This window comes from Ranitomeya imitator, chromosome 1 (assembly GCF_032444005.1).
Source record: "Ranitomeya imitator isolate aRanImi1 chromosome 1, aRanImi1.pri, whole genome shotgun sequence".
NCBI lineage: Eukaryota > Metazoa > Chordata > Amphibia > Anura > Dendrobatidae > Ranitomeya > Ranitomeya imitator.
Window position 1 is genome coordinate 730,599,463 of NC_091282.1, and position 18,366 is coordinate 730,617,828.

The 18,366-nt window shown below is 44.3% G+C and overlaps 1 protein-coding gene across 2 annotated transcripts in view; it reads right to left on the bottom strand.

The window, feature by feature from the left end:
* Nucleotides 1-1,248: 1,248 nt before the first annotated feature.
* ARMH4 (armadillo like helical domain containing 4) overlaps nt 1,249-18,366 on the bottom strand; it is a 255,572-nt gene continuing 238,454 nt past the window's right edge. For both annotated transcript variants that reach the window (XM_069733187.1, XM_069733193.1), the window contains exons 7-8: nt 1,646-1,780; nt 1,249-1,504 (exon numbers count right to left, since the gene is read on the bottom strand). In XM_069733187.1, coding sequence (XP_069589288.1) covers nt 1,436-1,504; nt 1,646-1,780 — 204 coding nt within the window. In that variant the 3' untranslated portion in view covers nt 1,249-1,435. The remainder of the gene's footprint in view (nt 1,505-1,645; nt 1,781-18,366) is intronic.

Here is an 18,366-nt window from a genome sequence, read left to right on the forward strand (position 1 = left end):
ATCGGGTTACTAAGCGCAGGGCCGCGCTTAGTAACCCGATATTTACCCTGGTTACCATTGTAAATGTAAAAAAAAAACACTACATACTCACATTCCGGTGTCTGTCACGTCCCTCGCCGTCAGCTTCCCGCGCTGACTGTGAGCGCCGGCACCGCAGTGCTCTGCTTTACGGCCGGCCCTCACAGTCAGCGCGGGAAGCTGACGGCGAGGGACGTGACAGACACCGGAATGTGAGTATGTAGTGTTTTTTTTTTACATTTACAATGGTAACCAGGGTAAATATCAGGTTACTAAGCTGACGGCGAGGGATGCGACAGACACCGGAATGTAAGTATGTACTGTTTTTTTTTTTTTACATTTACAATGGTAACCAGGGTAAATATCAGGTTACTAAGCGCGGCCCTGCGCTGGGAAGAAATTTCAGGGAGGATGAATTTTAACACCTGATCCTTTGTTTTACCTGTGGATAGGCAGATGGCAGAGAGGTTTGGCTGCGACTTAAGCTGGTTATCTACACACGGGCGCTCAACTCAGTTGAGCATTCATGTTTTTTTAATGGGAAGGAGAAAGACCCTGGAAACTGAGACGACTCCCATATGTGTCAGATGGTCGGCCAGTCCTTCTGAAACCAGCAAGTTTAACCGAATTTCATCTAATGAGTATGTTAGCCCCTACTCATCTCTCCCTTTGAGAACACATGCAGACTCAGCCGAAATGAGCATGCAAGTGTATGGAGATTCCAGAAGTAATAGTTGTTGGCCAATGGCTATTTAAGGTATTCAACATACCAGTTTGTTCTAGCTATAACCATTTTTTTTATTTTGCTTAGCGTTCATCCACATATGTCCAGCAACATGGGCTACTCTATTAGTAACACTGCAGCCACAGTCCAGGAAACCCTGAATCACTGAGGATCATTCCTACCTCACACAAGCCATTGTATCAAGGGGTTATGCACAACGCCACACCTATCCATGGGTTGTCTCTAGTACTGCAGCTTGGAACAACTTCATTGGGGATGAGTTGCATTACCAGAGTGATTCTGTTCCTGGAAGAATGCAGCCATGTTTTCCTAATCCGGGACAGACATTTACCATTCCCATTGGCCATGTGGTCACAAAGTTGCCCACGTTGCACAACCCCAGATTTGTTCATATCTACTATTTACACCGCCCGCATCCTTGACAGCAAATTCTAACAATGTACAAAAAATAGCTGCTATAAAACAGATCACACTTGCACTAGAAGGACTTTGCATATTAAGACATATCATTTCACTGCTGTATAAAAACAAACATGTACAAGACAGCATGCTGTCCACCTCAATGCATGGCAATCACTACAGGGTGTTATACGGCTGGCTAGTAGCAGTGACATTGCAGGAGCTGGATTCTCCTTCTTGCATCGAGTCACAGGGTGTTTGAAGCACTTCCGATCAGAATTCGTCCTCTGAGCTGTCCGCCAGGAGCATGACACGGTCTTGCATGCTGTTGAACTCTCTTTGCTGGGGAGACACAAGGAAAACTGGTCATTTCTTGAGTTCTGCATACTAGACATGGGGCTAGTAGTTTCTACACTTTGTCAAAGTTAATAATGCACCAGCAGCGATCTGGTGATGTATGGGTGAGATCAGGCGGTTGCTTACCTTTCTTTTATGTCGTTTGAAGCCGTTTCTCCTGCGGCGATTCATAATCTTTATGCTGTACAGAACTCCGAGGATGAAAAGTGCTCCAGCTATACCAACTCCCACAGGTACCAGCATACCAGACATGTATCCCGCCTGTATGGGAAAAAAGCCGCCACATAAATATTCTGCATTATTCTGTCTCTTTAGTGCTATTAACCCTATGAAATCCCAAGATTAAATATAATACCTTACACAGCCCTGCTTCATGATTATATTACCTTCCATTGAACATGCGCTTGCAACTTTCCCAATTAGTCTATTTTAGTTTAGTTTTGGTTATGACTGTCTCCTTAAAAGTAATTTTAAAGAAAAACAAAACATTTTTACCATCTCCCCATAATTTATTTACCTGTGGTCACATGATACAAAAATCTTGGGGGATACGGTTGACCAGCTTCCTCTAAACTATGAAAACGCTCATCACCAGCACGGAGCTTTGTCACGATCTGCCCCATTCGTTTTCTAAGTATAATTAATAACCTCAATACTTCATCTAAATCTAATCCTAAAGTGATCAATGAAGATTATGTTTCGCGAGCTCATAACATGCCTTCCAAATGTCACTGATCTAGGTGGACAGTGCAGGTTTTGGGAAGCTATCCTGCTGTCTGGAGAGGCTGTCCTGCTTTCAACTGTATGGATGGAGAGCAGGGAGTCGTCAGCTTCCAGCCCCAACATTCACCTGTTGCATCTGAGGATCAGAGCAGAAGGTGCAATCACATCTCTACATTGTGTCTGCTGCATCTGGCCATAAAGAGCCTGGAGTTGGAGAGCTGCTCTGCATATCATGGAAATGGGACTAGGTAAGTATGTTTTTTACTAGCCAGTTGGTGGAAGGGCACCATACCAGGAAAAGAGGCACTGTGGGGCATCATATTCATTGGTATGGACTCTAGGGGCATCACAGTAGCATAGCTACCGGGGGGGCAGAGGGTGCGGGCGCCCCGGGCCCAATGCTCTGAGGGGGCCCACCCGGAGCTACACTACTGTAACTGTATCGGCGTGCGCAGCGTGCCAATACTGTTACTTTCTGCAGCAGAGCAGGGAGAATCGATTTCCCTGCTCTGCCGCCCGGCCGCTATGGGGCCCCTGAGCAGGTGGGGGGCCCCGGTGCCAGCAGTGGGCCCCCCACCATCATCGGAAGATCAGCTGTACCGGCATTTAGCCAATACAGCTGATCGCATTGATGGGACAAAGAGCGCTACGCTCCTTCTCCCATCATCCCCGTCAGTGTCGGCGTCTGACGTCGCCGACACTGACAGCGAGCGCGATGACGTCACTGCCCGGCACACGCTGTCAGGAGATCAGCGGGAGCAGCGCAGGAACCAGGAAGAAGAGAGGTATTTATTTATTTATTATGGGTGCTGCTGCCTTATTACAGGGTCTGACTACGGGGGGCTGCCTTATTACAGGGTCTGACTATGGGGGGCTGCCTTGTTACAGGTTCTGCCTATAGGGGTGCTGCTTCATTACACGGTCTATGGGGGTGCTGCCTTATTACAGGGTCTGCCTATAGGGGTGCTGCCTTATTACAGGGTTTGACTATGGGGGCTGCCTTATTACAGGGTTTGACTATGGGGGCTGCCTCAATACAGGGTCTGCCTATAGGGGTGCTGCCTTATTACAGGGTCTGACTATGGGGGCTGCCTTATGCTATAAAGTCTGCCTATGGGGAGTACATTATACTATATTGTGGACTATTTGGTGCATTATGCTACTGTATATGGAGGCTATCTATGGGGCCATCATATGGAGATCGTATGGAGATTACAGTGGGGGGTCATTATACATTGTTGGAGCCATCAAACAGTATGGAGGCTACTAAGGGGTCAGTATACTGTGTGGGTGGTACTATACATTGAGGGGGCATTATACTGTGTATTACAGAGCATCATGCTGTGTATAGCGGAGCTGTACAGGGGGGAGACTCGGGATATTATTAAATGTAAAGCGGGCACTTATTGTTATAGGGGAACTCAGATTACTGTGGCTATCAAAGGGGCACACAGGGCAATATTACTTTCTAGGGGGCAAAATATGGGCACTGTTTTCCAGGACACTTGCACCCGGCATTACTATATTATAGAGGGGTGCTTTAGAATTTAGAGGGCACAGAGAACCACACAGCAGGTGCAGTAATAAGGACACATATGGCAGCAGCGGCTCAGTTTTGAGGTATCAGGTGCAGTAATAGGGACACATACTGCAGCAGCGGCTCAGTATTGGGGTATCAGGGGCAGTAATAGGGACACATACGGCAGCAGCGGTTCAGTATTGGGGCATCTGGGGCAGTAATAGGGACACATATGGCAGCAGAGGCTCAGCATTGGGGTATCTGGGGCAGTAATAGGGACACATACGGCAGCAGAGGCTCAGTATTGGGGTATCAGGTGCAGTAATAGGGACACATACGGCAGCAGCGGCTAAGTATTGGGGTATCAGGGGCAGTAATAGGGACACATACCGTAGCAGCGGCTCAGTATTGGGGTATCAGGTGCAGTAATAGGGACACATACGGCAGCAGCGGCTCAGAATTGGGGTATGAGGTGCAGTAATATGGACACATATGGCAGCAGCGGCTCAGTATTGGGATATCAGGTGCAGTAATAGGGACACATACGGCAGCAGCGGCGGCTCAGTATTGGGGTATCAGGGGCAGTAATAGGGACACATACAGCAGCAGAGGCTCAGTATTGGGGTATAAGGGGCAGTAATAGGGACACATACGGCAGCAGCGGCTCAGTATTGGGATATCAGGTGCAGTAATAGGGACACATATGGCAGCAGCGGCTTAGTATTGGGGTATCAGGTGCAGTAATAGGGAAACATACGGCAGCAGTGGCTCATTATCTATAACTGTGCTGTGATCTCTTATATGTTCTGTAGGACTGGTATCTACCACTGACCATATGGCGGTAATATCCATGTTGGTCTTTATATAGAGACTAGATGGTGGCCCCAATCTAACGTATCGGGTATTCTAGAATATGTAGGTAGTATATAGCACAGGCTACGTACTATATTGCACAGTGGCGTAGTATATAACACAACCAACGTAGTATATAACACAGCGTACGTAGTTTTTAGCAGAGCTACGTAGTATATAACATAGCCACGTAGTGTATTGCACAGGTATGTAGTATATTGGTCAGCCATTAAGTATATAGCAGAGCCACGTAGTATATTGCACAGCCAGGTAGTATATTGGACAGTCACATTGTATATTGCCCAGCTACATAGTATATAGCACAGAGATGTAGTATATAGTATACAGCAATGTGGGCACTATATGCGTGGTTAAAAAAGACTTAAAATAAAAAATAAACATTTACTCACCTTCCGAAGGCCCCTTGAAGTCCTGGCCCTGTATGCGATGCATGCGGCAGCTTCCGGTCCAGGGTTGGAATGAGTGCAGGACCTGTGATGACGTCACGGTCACATGACTGTGACGTCATGGCAGGTCCTTCTCGCATAGCATCCTTGGCACCGGAACCTGTCGCTTGCACTGCCGAGGACAGCGCCCGACCTCGGAAGGTGAGAATAACCTTTTTTTTTATTTATTGTTATAATTTGTAACATTACATCTTTTTACTATTGATGCTGCATATGCAGCATCAATAGTAAAAAGTTGGTCACACAGGGTTAATAGCTGCGTTAACGGACCGCAGGCATTAACCCTGTGTGAGCGCTAAGCGCTGACTGCAGGGCAGTAAAGCAGTGGCCATTACGCTGCCAGACTATGGCCGTCGCTGATTGGTCGTGGCATTGGTTGTGGGCGTTTTGCCACGACCAATCAGCGACTTGGATTTCCATGACAGAGGCCTCGACCAATGAATATCCGCGACAGACAGAAGGACAGACGGAAGTGACCCTTTGACAATTATATAGTAGATTATATTCAGTAATAGGGTCTCCTCCAGTATTAGGGCACGTCACCGAGTTGTAATCAAGGTTACCAGGTTAGGGGCCCACTCAGAAGCTTTGCACCAAAACCCTAGCTACGCCTCTCACATCATAATGTGTGTGGGGGCATATTTGTCGAGATAGGTGAACTGCTGGGGCATAATAATGTGTGAGGGGCATTCTGGGAGCATCCTACAGTGTGTGTTGGGTCACGGTGGTATCAGCCTGTGGAAGAGACAATATAGGAACATCATGATGTGTAGGACAGGTACTGTGGGGTTGTATTATGCTGTGGAGGGTACTGAGGAGCTTCATAATATGTATGGGAGGATATGATGTAGGGTAGGGGGTACTATGGGGGAATCATAGTGAATATGGGGGAACTGTGGTTGGCATCATAATGTGTGTAAAAAGAATCTGTGGGGGCATTACACTGTGTGTGGAGCATTATAATGTGTGTGGAGGGCATCATATTTCTTGGAGGCCATAAAAGGGGTATAAAATTCTATAGGAACACTAAGGAGCTTCACTAGGGGCACTATTTCTGTGTGGGCCCACAAAAAGGCTAGATTAGAGTTGTGGCTAAGTTGTAAAAGAAATTGTTAACCTTCTTTCCATCCAAGTTAGGAAGTATACATATGATGCCAACGTTAATGACCACTCATCTGGAGGAAGTGGGTCAGAAGACACCCCAAGATCTCTGTATGGGTAGGACAACTTCCAATAAAAACATATCAGGGAAGTGCTTCATGAAAATATGGTTGACAGCCTGAGTATGAAAAGAACGTATCTAAAATCGGTGATGATGTAAGATATTTTTTCTAGTCCAGTTTCTGTAGAGGCATACACATATATTTCTAGATACTATTAACTCATTCATAGAATGAGTTTGTACTAGAAAATTTATGGCAGATTCTATTAGATCATATGAATAGTAGAACAAACACTGGGCTCAGCTGGAATGAGTATCCAAAAGCAATTGCCCATCAAAAAAACAATTTTCAACTAAGTGCACAGGGACCTGGAGCGTTCAAGAGCAATGTATATAACGATCAGCGCTGGCTATACAATGCAGGGCTCCTGGATAGCAGTTGTCAGCTCCAAGGAGATGGTCAGGAGATGTACAAGGTTTTAGTCAAGCGACAAGACGATTGTAGTGCAACATTACAACCTCAGATAATGATAGTCAGTGTTTGTGTCTTTGCAAGCAACAGAATTTGACCACGGTCAAAAATCCAAAGCTGCTGAGCATGGCTGCAACTTGCTTGTGACCGCTCGTTTTTTTTTTTTATTACAGCCAAATCGCAATTGTTAAACTGTTACATGATAGCAAATCAAAGACAGATTGCGCCATTTTGTTATTGCGTGGCTTGTCTGAGGTTCGATGCCATGGTGTACCCATAGTTTTGAATATCACTGATACTGGTAACATTCACTAAGGGTCTAAAAATCTCCAAAACAGCATATGGGTACCGCCAATAGCTTGAGAGCCCCGGTATCGAGGAAAACTCTGGAGATTATAGTAAACAACTGCATGGAAAAAAAGGTTGGGGTTTGGTCCCACAAGTAATGAGTCACTGCCCAAAGTGTCTGGCAGACAGGAGGACCAGGGAATGGCGCTGTCTTTGCCACTGAGAGAAATCAAGGTGCAGAAATTTCGGGTTGCTTGTAGGTAAAACATTTTTTATTCAAACTGATAATATATTATATACACAACACGTTTTGGCTGTTTGCAGCCTTCTTTAGGTGAATGGAGAAAATAAATTTGATCCTTCTCATATAGCCTGTCATGCCGTTCTGTCTGTCTCTGGTTTTCGGCATGACAATGCATATGTTTGCTTTAACCCTTTACTCTTTTCCCCCTAATTTGAGCTGGGATACTGTTGGCTGTTACCTTAATGGAGCCTTCTCAGTTCCCTGCTCTGCTGCGCAGTCGTACATGGGTGTTTAGGTATTTGCCCTGCTGCATACCTTCCTCATGTGCGGTCCCTGGTTGCTGCTGTGAAGCTGTCCACAGGTTGTGAGCTCATTTGCGGCTGGTGCATGACTTTCCACATGGCTCAGTGCATGCAGTCTCAGCCAGGTGCCCTGAGCCTCAGATCCTGCACTGATTGTGCTGTAATGGTTTCTGTGTGCTTAGGGCGTGCGCAGCCACACCTCCCCTGCTTTTATCAGGGTTAGGGTGTGTACTTCAAATGCTGCCCCCAGCCAATTGCTGAGGGGCAGCTCATATATAAAGCTCCCCTGCCATATGGGCAGGGCCTGAGCTACACTCACAAAGCTCCTGAACTTTGCTATGTGTGTTTCTGTTCCTGCACCTCTCCTGTCTATGTTTTGGTACCAAAGTCCTTGCCTTGATTTCTGTTTTGTCCTGTTCTGGCGCCTGTCCTGGAGACGGTATATCCAGGCCTGAATCCTTGATCCTGTACCTGAACCTGCCTGAACTGTGTCTGCTGTGATTAGGTTCCTGGAATCCCTTTGCATCTGGAGCTTTACTCCCAGTGATTTTGATTCTCTTGAAACTGGTGTTTCTGCTGAGCATCTACTACTCTGTGCTCTGACTACCATGCGGTGTTAACCCCGTCTGGCTCATGTCAAGTATGGCGGTGTTTGCACTATCACGCTTGAGTTCCTTCCTAGGTCCGATGCCCGGAGCCTGACGACCGCAGTCTGGAACCTGATGACCGCTGTCTGGAGTTTGGAGCCTGATGTCTCTGGTGGTGCCTGTAGGTTGTGTCGGATGTCTGGAACCGAATGACTCCTGTCTGATGTCTGCCGGTGACCCTGAGTCCAGATGTCCTGATATTCTGTCTGTTCCCTGATGCCCTGCCTGTGTCCTGATGTCCTAAGGTCTTTCCTGAGTCCAGATGTCCTGTTTGTATCCTGATTTCTTGCCTGTATCCTGATGTCCTGCCTTGGTCCTGATGTCCTGCCTATCTGTGCCTCGGTAATCCGTTGGTGCCTTGGGGTCCACTGGGTGGTACCCTTCTGAGGTGTGGAATCGGGAGCCTGACATCGTCATGTTTTGTTTATGTACTGTGTGACTTTACTTTAGTAAACTTTACTTTCTCTATACCTGAAGTATCGGTGTAATCATGTCCTATGTGTTTCTTTCCTTGTCCACATGCTCAGCTGCCACAGAACCCCGGTCGCTGCCCTCCCCTAGTTCGGGTAGGCCGGGTCCCCCTCTGTGGTTTAAAGGGTCCGTATTTTGTCCCTAGGAGATGGACGCCCCACGCCTTCTGAGGTTGGTCGGCTTGGGGGCGTCATGGGCTGGGCCGCATTGGCGGCCGCAGCTGATCGTGACATAGCCATTTCCCAGTGTGAGAGAGAGGGAGGGGAGACAAAAGAGGAAGAGGAGGAGTGATTCATCCTACACTGTTCTTTTAAACATATATAAAAATGACATATAAAATGTATAAAAAACACAATATTGATAATAATGAACCCATTTGTAAAGGTACCTTCACACTAAACGATATCGCTAGCGATCTGTGACGTTGCAGCGTCCTGGCTAGCGATATCGTTCAGTTTGACACGCAGCAGCGATCAGAATCCTGCTGTGATGTCGTTGGTCGGGGCTAGAAGGCCAGAACTTTATTTGGTCGCTGGCTCTTCCGCTGACATCGCTGAATCAGCGTGTGACGCCGATTCAGCGATGTCTTCGCTGGTAACCAGGGTAAACATCGGGTTACTAAGCGCAGGGCCGCGCTTAGTAACCCGATGTTTACCCTGGTTACCATCCTAAAAGTAAAAAAACAAACGCTTCATACTTACCTTCCGCTGTCTGTTCTCCGGCACTGTGCTTTCCTGCACTCACTGTGATCACAGCGTCCGGAAAGCACAGCGGTGACGTCACCGCTCTGCTTTCCGGCCGCTGTGCTCACAGCCAGTACAGAGAAGCAGAGCGCCGGGGACAGACAGCGGAAGGTAAGTATGTAGTGTTTGTTTTTTTAACTTTTAGGATGGTAACCAGGGTAAACATCGGGTTACTGAGCGCGGCCCTGCGCTTAGTAACATGATGTTTACCCTGGTTACCGGCATCGTTGGTCGCTGGAGAGCGGTCTGTGTGACAGCTCTCCAGCGACCAAACAGCGACGCTGCAGCGATCCGGATCGTTGTCTGGATTGCTGCAGCGTCGTTTAGTGTGAAGGTACCTTAAGAAACATGTCAATCTAATTAAATTCCCATATTTAGACTTTGTGGGATACTCCTGTTTCAGGGAATCCAATCCCTTCCAACCAGGTCGGCAGCAGACTCTTGCAAATACATCCATACTTCATGTGGGAGTTGTGCCTCAGTTTGCGCAACCGTATCAGTTGAGCAAATTCCTATACTCACCCACTCAATTATGTCTCACAACGCTTAGACAGCGGCACATTTTCTCCTTTAGGAACTTCAACACTGTTCAAGGTGTATGGCAGAAGTTTCTATACTTCTACACATCAAAGTAAACATGCATGCTCAACCAGGTTTATGGGAGAGTTTTGAGAAATAAATATTTTTTGGCTTATGTCATAAGGGGTTTCAACACTTCAAACAAAGAGGTACTCATTCCGAGGAGCATCCAGTTTAGCATTGACCATGACTGACCCAAGTTGTCTATTATGCCCTCCATTACACAAGCAGTATGACCTGTGATAACATGAGAAAACTGCTGGCAAACACACATGAATTGAATGTTAATTCAAGACAAATTTGCAATTATAGGTGCTTCTCACTAAATTAGAATATCATCAAAAAGTTAATTTATTTCAGTTCTTCAATACAAAAAGTGAAACTCATATATTAGATATAGTCATTACAAACAGAGTGATCTATTTCAAGTGTTTATTTCTGTTAATGTTGATGATTATGAGAAGCACCTGTATATCTAAATGCAAGAATGGATTAATGAATGAATGATATGATTTTGCAGGCAACATTTTAGTTCCAAATTAATACAATCATTTTTCTATAACTTTAGAGTTTTATGCAAAAGTCCAACACTGATATTAGTGTAATGTATATTCTTACTATTGTAGCTTAGAAGTCACCTCTGCTTCAGATTTTGGCTGCTTCGTATAAAATATATATCAATTCTAGTAAGATGTCTGTAATGTGCAATAATGTATCAATTTTTTTCAACAGCTGTCATCTATGCTTCTCCGCACAATGATAAAGCAATATAATAAATCTTCATGATTACACACTCCGGTGACTATGAGTGCGTATACTGCTATACTAGAACGGCAGGATTAGATATCTGTCATAAAACGGTGCATTATTTTACAGATATGACAATCATCCTGTCTGTTGTCGGATGTTCCTTGTCGTCTCTTCCTTATAAATCAGAACCTAATATTAAGCATATTGTATTTTAAATAGTGGAATCTGTTTTAACTGGATTAAACTGTTAATAAAAGTGACTCTTTATTCAGGACCCTTATTTATCATCCACGTAGTAGAGTGATCTGCCGCTATGTAGGACTAGAGAGATCAATGACAAAGAACCATGCAATGCTTAAAGAGTAACAGCCGTTTAATTTTTATTTCCAAAATCAAAAGTTCAGGTAAAAATAAGAGACGTTGTAATATATCTTATCAGACAAATCTGCTTCTGGGTTGATCTTTCATTCACAAACTTCTCAATTCTCAGGTTAAGAGCTGAAAAATATTTAGAATTGAGAGTCCTCAGTGGTTGATACCTTTTAATGGCCAACTGAAAAGATGGTAATAAATTGCAAGCTTTCGAGACTACATACATCTCTTCATCAGGCAAAGTCAAAGCTTTCGAGACTACATACGTCTCTTCATCAGGCAAAGTCAAAGTCTTTGCCTGATGAAGAGACGTATGTAGTCTCGAAAGCTTGCAATTTATTACCATCTTTTCAGTTGGCCATTAAAAGGTATCAACCACTGAGGACTCTCAATTCTAAATATTTTTCAGCTCTTAACCTGAGAATTGAGAAGTTTGTGAATTAAAGGTCAACCCAGAAGCAGATTTGTCTGATAAATATTTTTCTATCTACTGGCTAACACGGTACCAAGATATAGTTCTTTCCTGTAGGTTAAGAGCTCACACTCATCAGCGTAAAGAAAATCGATCTGATGTTGATCCTGTAAAGTAGGACGAGCATCATGCGAGTACAATGCGATTTTTCTTACCTATCATCCGTATTACATGCGTATGCAATCCGTATGCAATGCATGTTTAACCCCTTAGTGACAGAGCCAATTTGGGACTTAATGACCAAGCCAATTTTTACAATTCTGACCAATGTCACTTTATGAGGTTATAACTCTGGAACGCTTTAATGGATCCCGCTGATTCTGAGACTGTTTTTTTTGTGACATATTGTAATTCATGTTAGTGGTAACATTTCTTCGATATTACTTGCGATTATTTATGAAAAAAAACGGAAATATGGTGAAATTTTTTCAAATTTTGCAATTTTCAAACTTTGAATTTTTCTGCCCTTAAATCAGAGAAATATGTCACACAAAATAGTTAATAGATAACATTTCCCACATATCTACTTTACATCAGAACAATTTTGGAAGTTATAAGGGTTAAAAGTTGACCAGTGATTTCTCATTTTTATAACAAAATTTACAAAACCATTTTTTTTAGGGACCACCTCACATTTAAAGTCACTTTGAGGGGTGTACATGACAGAAAATAACCAAAAGTGACACCATTATAAAAACTACACCCCTCAAGGTGCTCAAAACCACATTCAAGAAGTTTATTAACCCTTGACTTGCTTCACAGCAACTGAAACAATGTGGAAGGAAAAAATAAACATTTAACTTTTTTTTGCAAACATTTTATTTCAGAACCAAATTTTTTTATTTTCACAAGGGTAAAAAGAAAAAATGAACCACAAATTTTGTTGTGCAATTTCTTCTGAATACGCTGATACCCCATATGTGGGGGTAAACCACTGTTTGGGCACACGGCAGGGCTTGGAAGAGATGGAGCGCCGTTTGACTTTTTCAATGCAGAATTGGCTGGAATTGAGATCGGATGCCATGTTGCGTTTGGAGAGCCTCTGATGTGGCTAAACAGTGGAAACCCCCCACAAGTGACACCATTTTGGAAAATAGACCCCTTAAGGAACTTATCTAGATGTGTTGTGAGCACTTTGAAGCCCCAAGTGCTTCACAGAAGTTTATAACGTAGAGCCGTGAAAATAAAAAAAAAAATCGCATTTTTTACACAAAAATCTTTTCACCCCAAAATTTTTATTTTCACAAGGGTAACAGGAGAAATTAGACCCCAAATGTTGTGCAATTTGTCCTGAGTACGCCGATACCCTATATGTGGGGGTAAACCACAGTTTGGGCGCATGGCAGAGCTTGGAAGAGAAGGAGTTCCGTTTGACTTTTTCAATGCAGAATTGGCTGGAATTGAAATCGGACGACATGTCACGTTTAGAGAACCCCTGATGTGACTAAACAGTGGAAACCCCCCACAAGTGACCCCATTTTGGAAACTAAACCCATTAAGGAACTTATCTAGATGTGTGGTGAGCACTTTGCTGCACTCACCCAAGTGCTTCACAGAAATTTATAACGTAGAGCCGTGAAAATTAAAAATCTTTTTTTTCCTCAAAAATGATTTTTTAGCTCACAATTTTTTATTTTCTCAAGGGTAACAGGAGAAATTGGACCCCAAAATTTGTTGTCCAGTTTGTCCTAAGTACGCTGATACCCCATATGTGGGGGGAGACCACTGTTTGGGCACACATCGGGGCTCGGAAGGGAAGTAGTGACGTTTTAAAATGCAGACTTTGATGGAATGGTCTGCCGGCGTCATGTTGCATTTGCAGAGCTCCTGATGTACCTAAACAATAGAAACCCCCCACAAGTGACCCCATTTTGGAAACTAGACCTCCCAAGGAACTTATCTAGATGTGTGGTGAGCACTATGAACCCCCAACTGCTTCACAGAAGTTTATAATGTAGAGCCATGAAAATAAAAAAAAACATATTTTTTCCACAAAAATGATTTTTTAACCCCAGATTTTTACTTTCACAAGGGTAACAGGAGAAATTGGACTCCAAAATTTATTGTGCAATTTATCCTGAGTACGCTGATACCTCATATGTGGGGGGGACCACTGTTTGGGTGCATGGCAGAGCTCAGAAGGGAAGGCGCACCATCTTGGAATGCAGACTTTAATAGAATGGTCTGCGGGCGTTATGTTGCGTTTGCAGAGCCCCTGATGTACCTAAACAGTAGAAACCGCCCACAAGTGACCCCATTTTGGAAACTAGACCCCCCAAGGGACTTATCTAGATGCGTGGTGAGCACTTTGAATGCCCAAGTGCTTCACAGAAGTTTATAATGCAGAGTCGTGAAAATATATATATATTTTTTTTCCCACAAAAATAATTTTTTTATCCCCCAATTTTTTATTTTCCCAAGGGCAACAGGAGAACTTGGACCCCAAAATTTGTTGGTCAATTTGTTCTGAGTACGCTGATACCCCATATGTGGGGGGACCACTGTTTGGGCACACATTAGGGCTCGGAAGGGAAGTAGTGACATTTTAAAATGCAGACTTTGATGGAATGGTCTGGGGGTGTCATGTTGCATTTTCAGAGCCCCTGATGTACCTAAACAATAGAAACCCCCCACAAGTGACCCTATTTTGGAAACTAGACCCCCCAAGAAACTTATCTAGATATGTGGTGAGCATTTTGAACACCCAAGTGCTTCACAGAAGTTTGATGCAGAGCCATGAAAATAAAAAATATTTTTTCCCCACAAAAATTGATTTTTTAGCCCCCAATTTTTTTTATTTTCACAAGGGTAACAGGAGAAACTGGACCCCAAAAGTTGTTGTCCAATCATTCCTGAGTACTCTGATACCCCATATGTGGGGGTAAACCACTGTTTGTGCGCACAGCAGAGCTCAGAAGGGAGGGAGCACCAATTGACTTTTTGAACGCAAAATTGGCTGTCGCGTTTGGAGACCCCCTGATGTACCTAAACAGTGGAAACTCCCCAATTCTAACTCCAACCATAACCCCAACACACCCCTAACGCTAATCCCAACCCAATCCATAACCCTAATCAAAACCCTAATCCCAAAACACCCCTAACCCTAATCCCAACCCTAACCATAACGGTTATGGTTAGGGTTGGGATTAGGGTTAGGGGTGTTTTGGTATTAGGGTTGAGATTAGGGTTATGGCATAACCCTAATCACAAAACACCCCTTATCCCAACTCTAACCCTAATCAAATCCCTAAGCCCAACACACCCCTAATCATAATCTCAACCCTAACCTCAAACCTAACCCCAACCCTAACCTTAACTCTAATCCCAAACCTAACCCTAATCCCAAATGTAACCCTAATGCCAACCTTAACCCTAATACCAACCCTAACCCTAATCCAAACCCTAATCCCAACCCTAATCCCAACTCTAACCCTAAATTTAGCCCCAACCCTAACCCTAACTTTAGCCCCAACCCTAACTTTAACCCCAACCCTAGCCCTAACTTTAGCACCAACCCTAACCCTAACTTTAGCCCCAACCCTAACCCTAATTTTAGCACCAACCCTAACCCTAGCCCTAACCCTAGCTTTAGCACCAACCCTAACCCTAACTTTAGCCCCAACCCTAACTTTAGCCCCAACCCTAACCCTAACTTTAGCACCAACCCTAACCCTAACTTTAGCCCCAACCCTAACTTTAGCCCCAACCCTAACCCTATCCCTAACCCTAACTTTAGCCCCAACCCTAACCCTAACTTCAGCACCAGCCCTAGCCCTAACTTTAGCCCCAACCCTAGTCCTAACCCTAACCCTAATTGGAAAATAGAAATACATACTTTTTTATTTTATCATTTTTTCCTAACTAAGGGGGTGATAAAAGGGGGGGTTATTTACTATTTTTTTTATTTTGATCACTGTGATAGGATCTCACAGTGACTAAAATAAAACAATAGGAAGACTCTTCCTCTGCCGGCCGGCACATCACGGCGGGCGCACTGCGCATGCGCCCGCCATTTTCTTCCTGGAGGAAGAAGCCGGCGGCCAGGAGGGGACGAAGGAGGACCCAGGGACACCGGTAAGCATGATAGGGTCCCCGAATCCCTCTATTTCTCTGTCCTTTGATGTGCGATCACATCAGAGGAGAGAGAATGACACGGCGCTTTTTTTGCGTTCACCGGTAAACGGTTAATTACCGGCGATCGCAAAACAGGGGTCAGTAAAAATCGACCCTGATCATGTTCTTTGGGGTCTTGGCTACCTCCGGCAGCCGAGACACCAAAGATCTGCCGGGTGCCGGCCGGCAGGCGCACTGCACCCGCCATTTTTTCCCGGAAAAAGATGGCGGCGCCCATCGGGAGCCACGAGGAGCATCGGGGGAGATGGGTGAGTATCGGTGGGCTATCGGGGACCCCATTTCTCTGTCCTCTGATGTGCGATCACATCGGAGGACAGAGAAATTAAATGGGAAATCGTGTTTGGTTTTTTTTTGCGGCCACCGGTAAATGGTTAATTACCGGCGGTCGCAACCCAGGGGTCGGCAAAAACCCCCCGAATCATGTTCTATGGGGTCTCGGCTACCCTCGGCAACCAAGACCCCAGAGAAAATCCAAAATCTCTGGGGGGGCGCTATACACCTTTTCCACAGCACCGTTAATTAACGGCGCTGTGGTTTAAGTACCCTTAACTGCCGCCGTTAAAAGGCGTATCAGCGGTCGTTAAGGGGTTAACATGAGCTGTTACATTCCGTAATTCTCTGTCATTTCAAGCTACTTTACTAACTAATAAAACGATCTTATATACAGATATAGATAGCTAGATATTAAGATTATTAAGATAGTTAGATATTAGATAGATAGATAGATACTTGTAGATAGATAGATAGATGTCACTGAGATAAAGTCAGTGCAGTACAGCTTACTGTACATGTATTTAGCTCACAAATAAATAAAAGAATGGTGTGGGTCCCCATTATTTTTCTTAAGCAGCTGAGGGAAAGCCAACAGCTGGGATTTGATGTTTATAGTCTCAGAAGGAGGTAATTAGCATGGAGCTTCCCAGGTTAATATCAGCTCACAGCTGTCTACTTAGCCTTTACTGGTTATTAACAAGTGGTGACCCCCTCAAAAAATGACTATGCTTCCCCCTTATAATTAATAGCTAGCAAAGGCTAGGCAGAGAGCTGCAGGCTGATATTAATAGTCTAGGAAGGGGCCATGGATATTGGCTCCCTCCCAGACTAAGAACATCAGCCCTCAGCCTGTCCAGAAATGGCGCATCCATTAGAAGAACCAATTCTCCACTCTTCCCACTTGACCTGGTGTGGTGGCAAGTGGGGTAAGAATATTGAGGTTGATGTCAGCTTTGTAATGTTAGCTGACATCAGCTCCAGGTGTTAGTAATGGAGAGAAATCTATAAGACACCCCCATTACTAACCCCATAGTCAAACGTAATAAAGACACAGACCACATAAAGTCTTTTAACTAAAAAAAAAAAAACATCCTCACCTGTTTGCCAATAATCCATTTGTCCCGTGACAAGCCCAACTTAGCTACATGTGGATGATTTGCTGAGTGGTTACATAAAATGCTCGTTGCGGTACAAATGGATTATCGGCAGACAGGTGAGGATGTCTTTGTTTTTTATTTTCTTTGGATATTAATAAATGGGTAAAAGAGGGTCAGGGTGTTTTTATTTCACATAATGGACTTTGTATTTTTATTTAAATTAAAGGACTTTACTTGGTGTGGGTCTTTATTACATTTGACTATGGGGTTAGTAATGGGGATGTCTTATAGAAGCCTCTCCATTACGAACTCCTGGGCTTGATGTCAGCTGACATTAAAAAGCTGACATCAACCACAATTCTTTTACCCCACTTGCCACCACACTTAGGTAAGTGGGAAGAATGGAGGCTAAGAGCCAGAATTGGCGGAGCTAATGGATGCGCCATTTCTGGGGTGGATGAGGGCTGATGTTCTTAGACTGGGAGGGGACAAATAACCATGGCCCCTTCCTTGGCTATTAATATCAGCCTGCAGCTGTCTGTCTAGCCTTTGCTGGTTACTAATTATAGGGTGACTCCACGTCATTTTTGGGGGGGCGTTACCCCTTGTTAATAACCAGTAAAGACTAATTAGACAGCTTGGAGCTGATATTAATAGCCTGAGAAGCTCCTTGTTTATTACCCCTTTCCCAAACTGTAAACATCAGCCCCAAGCTGTTGTCTTTCCCTCAGCTGGTTAAGGGACCCCACACCCAAATATGAGGGACTCCACACCATTTTTAAAAAATTATATATCTGTATATCTCTTCTATTGTATTCTTATGGATCACGCTGTGAATTTACTGTACTCTGCTGTAGAAATGTCAGGTTTCCAATGAGATGGGTGCATAAAAATCGCACATCACACTCATGGCCCATGTGCTGTGCGATTTTTTATTTCTTTTCTCTCGCACACCCATTGACTTGCATTGGTGAGTCTCATCCGATATCTGCAACCACTCGCAGCATGCTGTGATTTTTTTTCTCAGTCTAATCTGAGCTGAGAAAAAAATCACAGATGAACAGGTCATCGTTGACTAACATTAGTCAGAGTGCTATCCGATATTTTTCCCATTACCGAGATAGGACATGACAGTTGGTGTGAATAATATTCTATGGAGAACAGTAACTGTCATTTTCAGAGAATGTCTGTATCTGCACCTAACTCCTCCCTTTTTTCTCTCCATAGAACTTTATGAGCACCAACTGCTATCTCCTATCTCAGTAATAGGAAACCTGTCT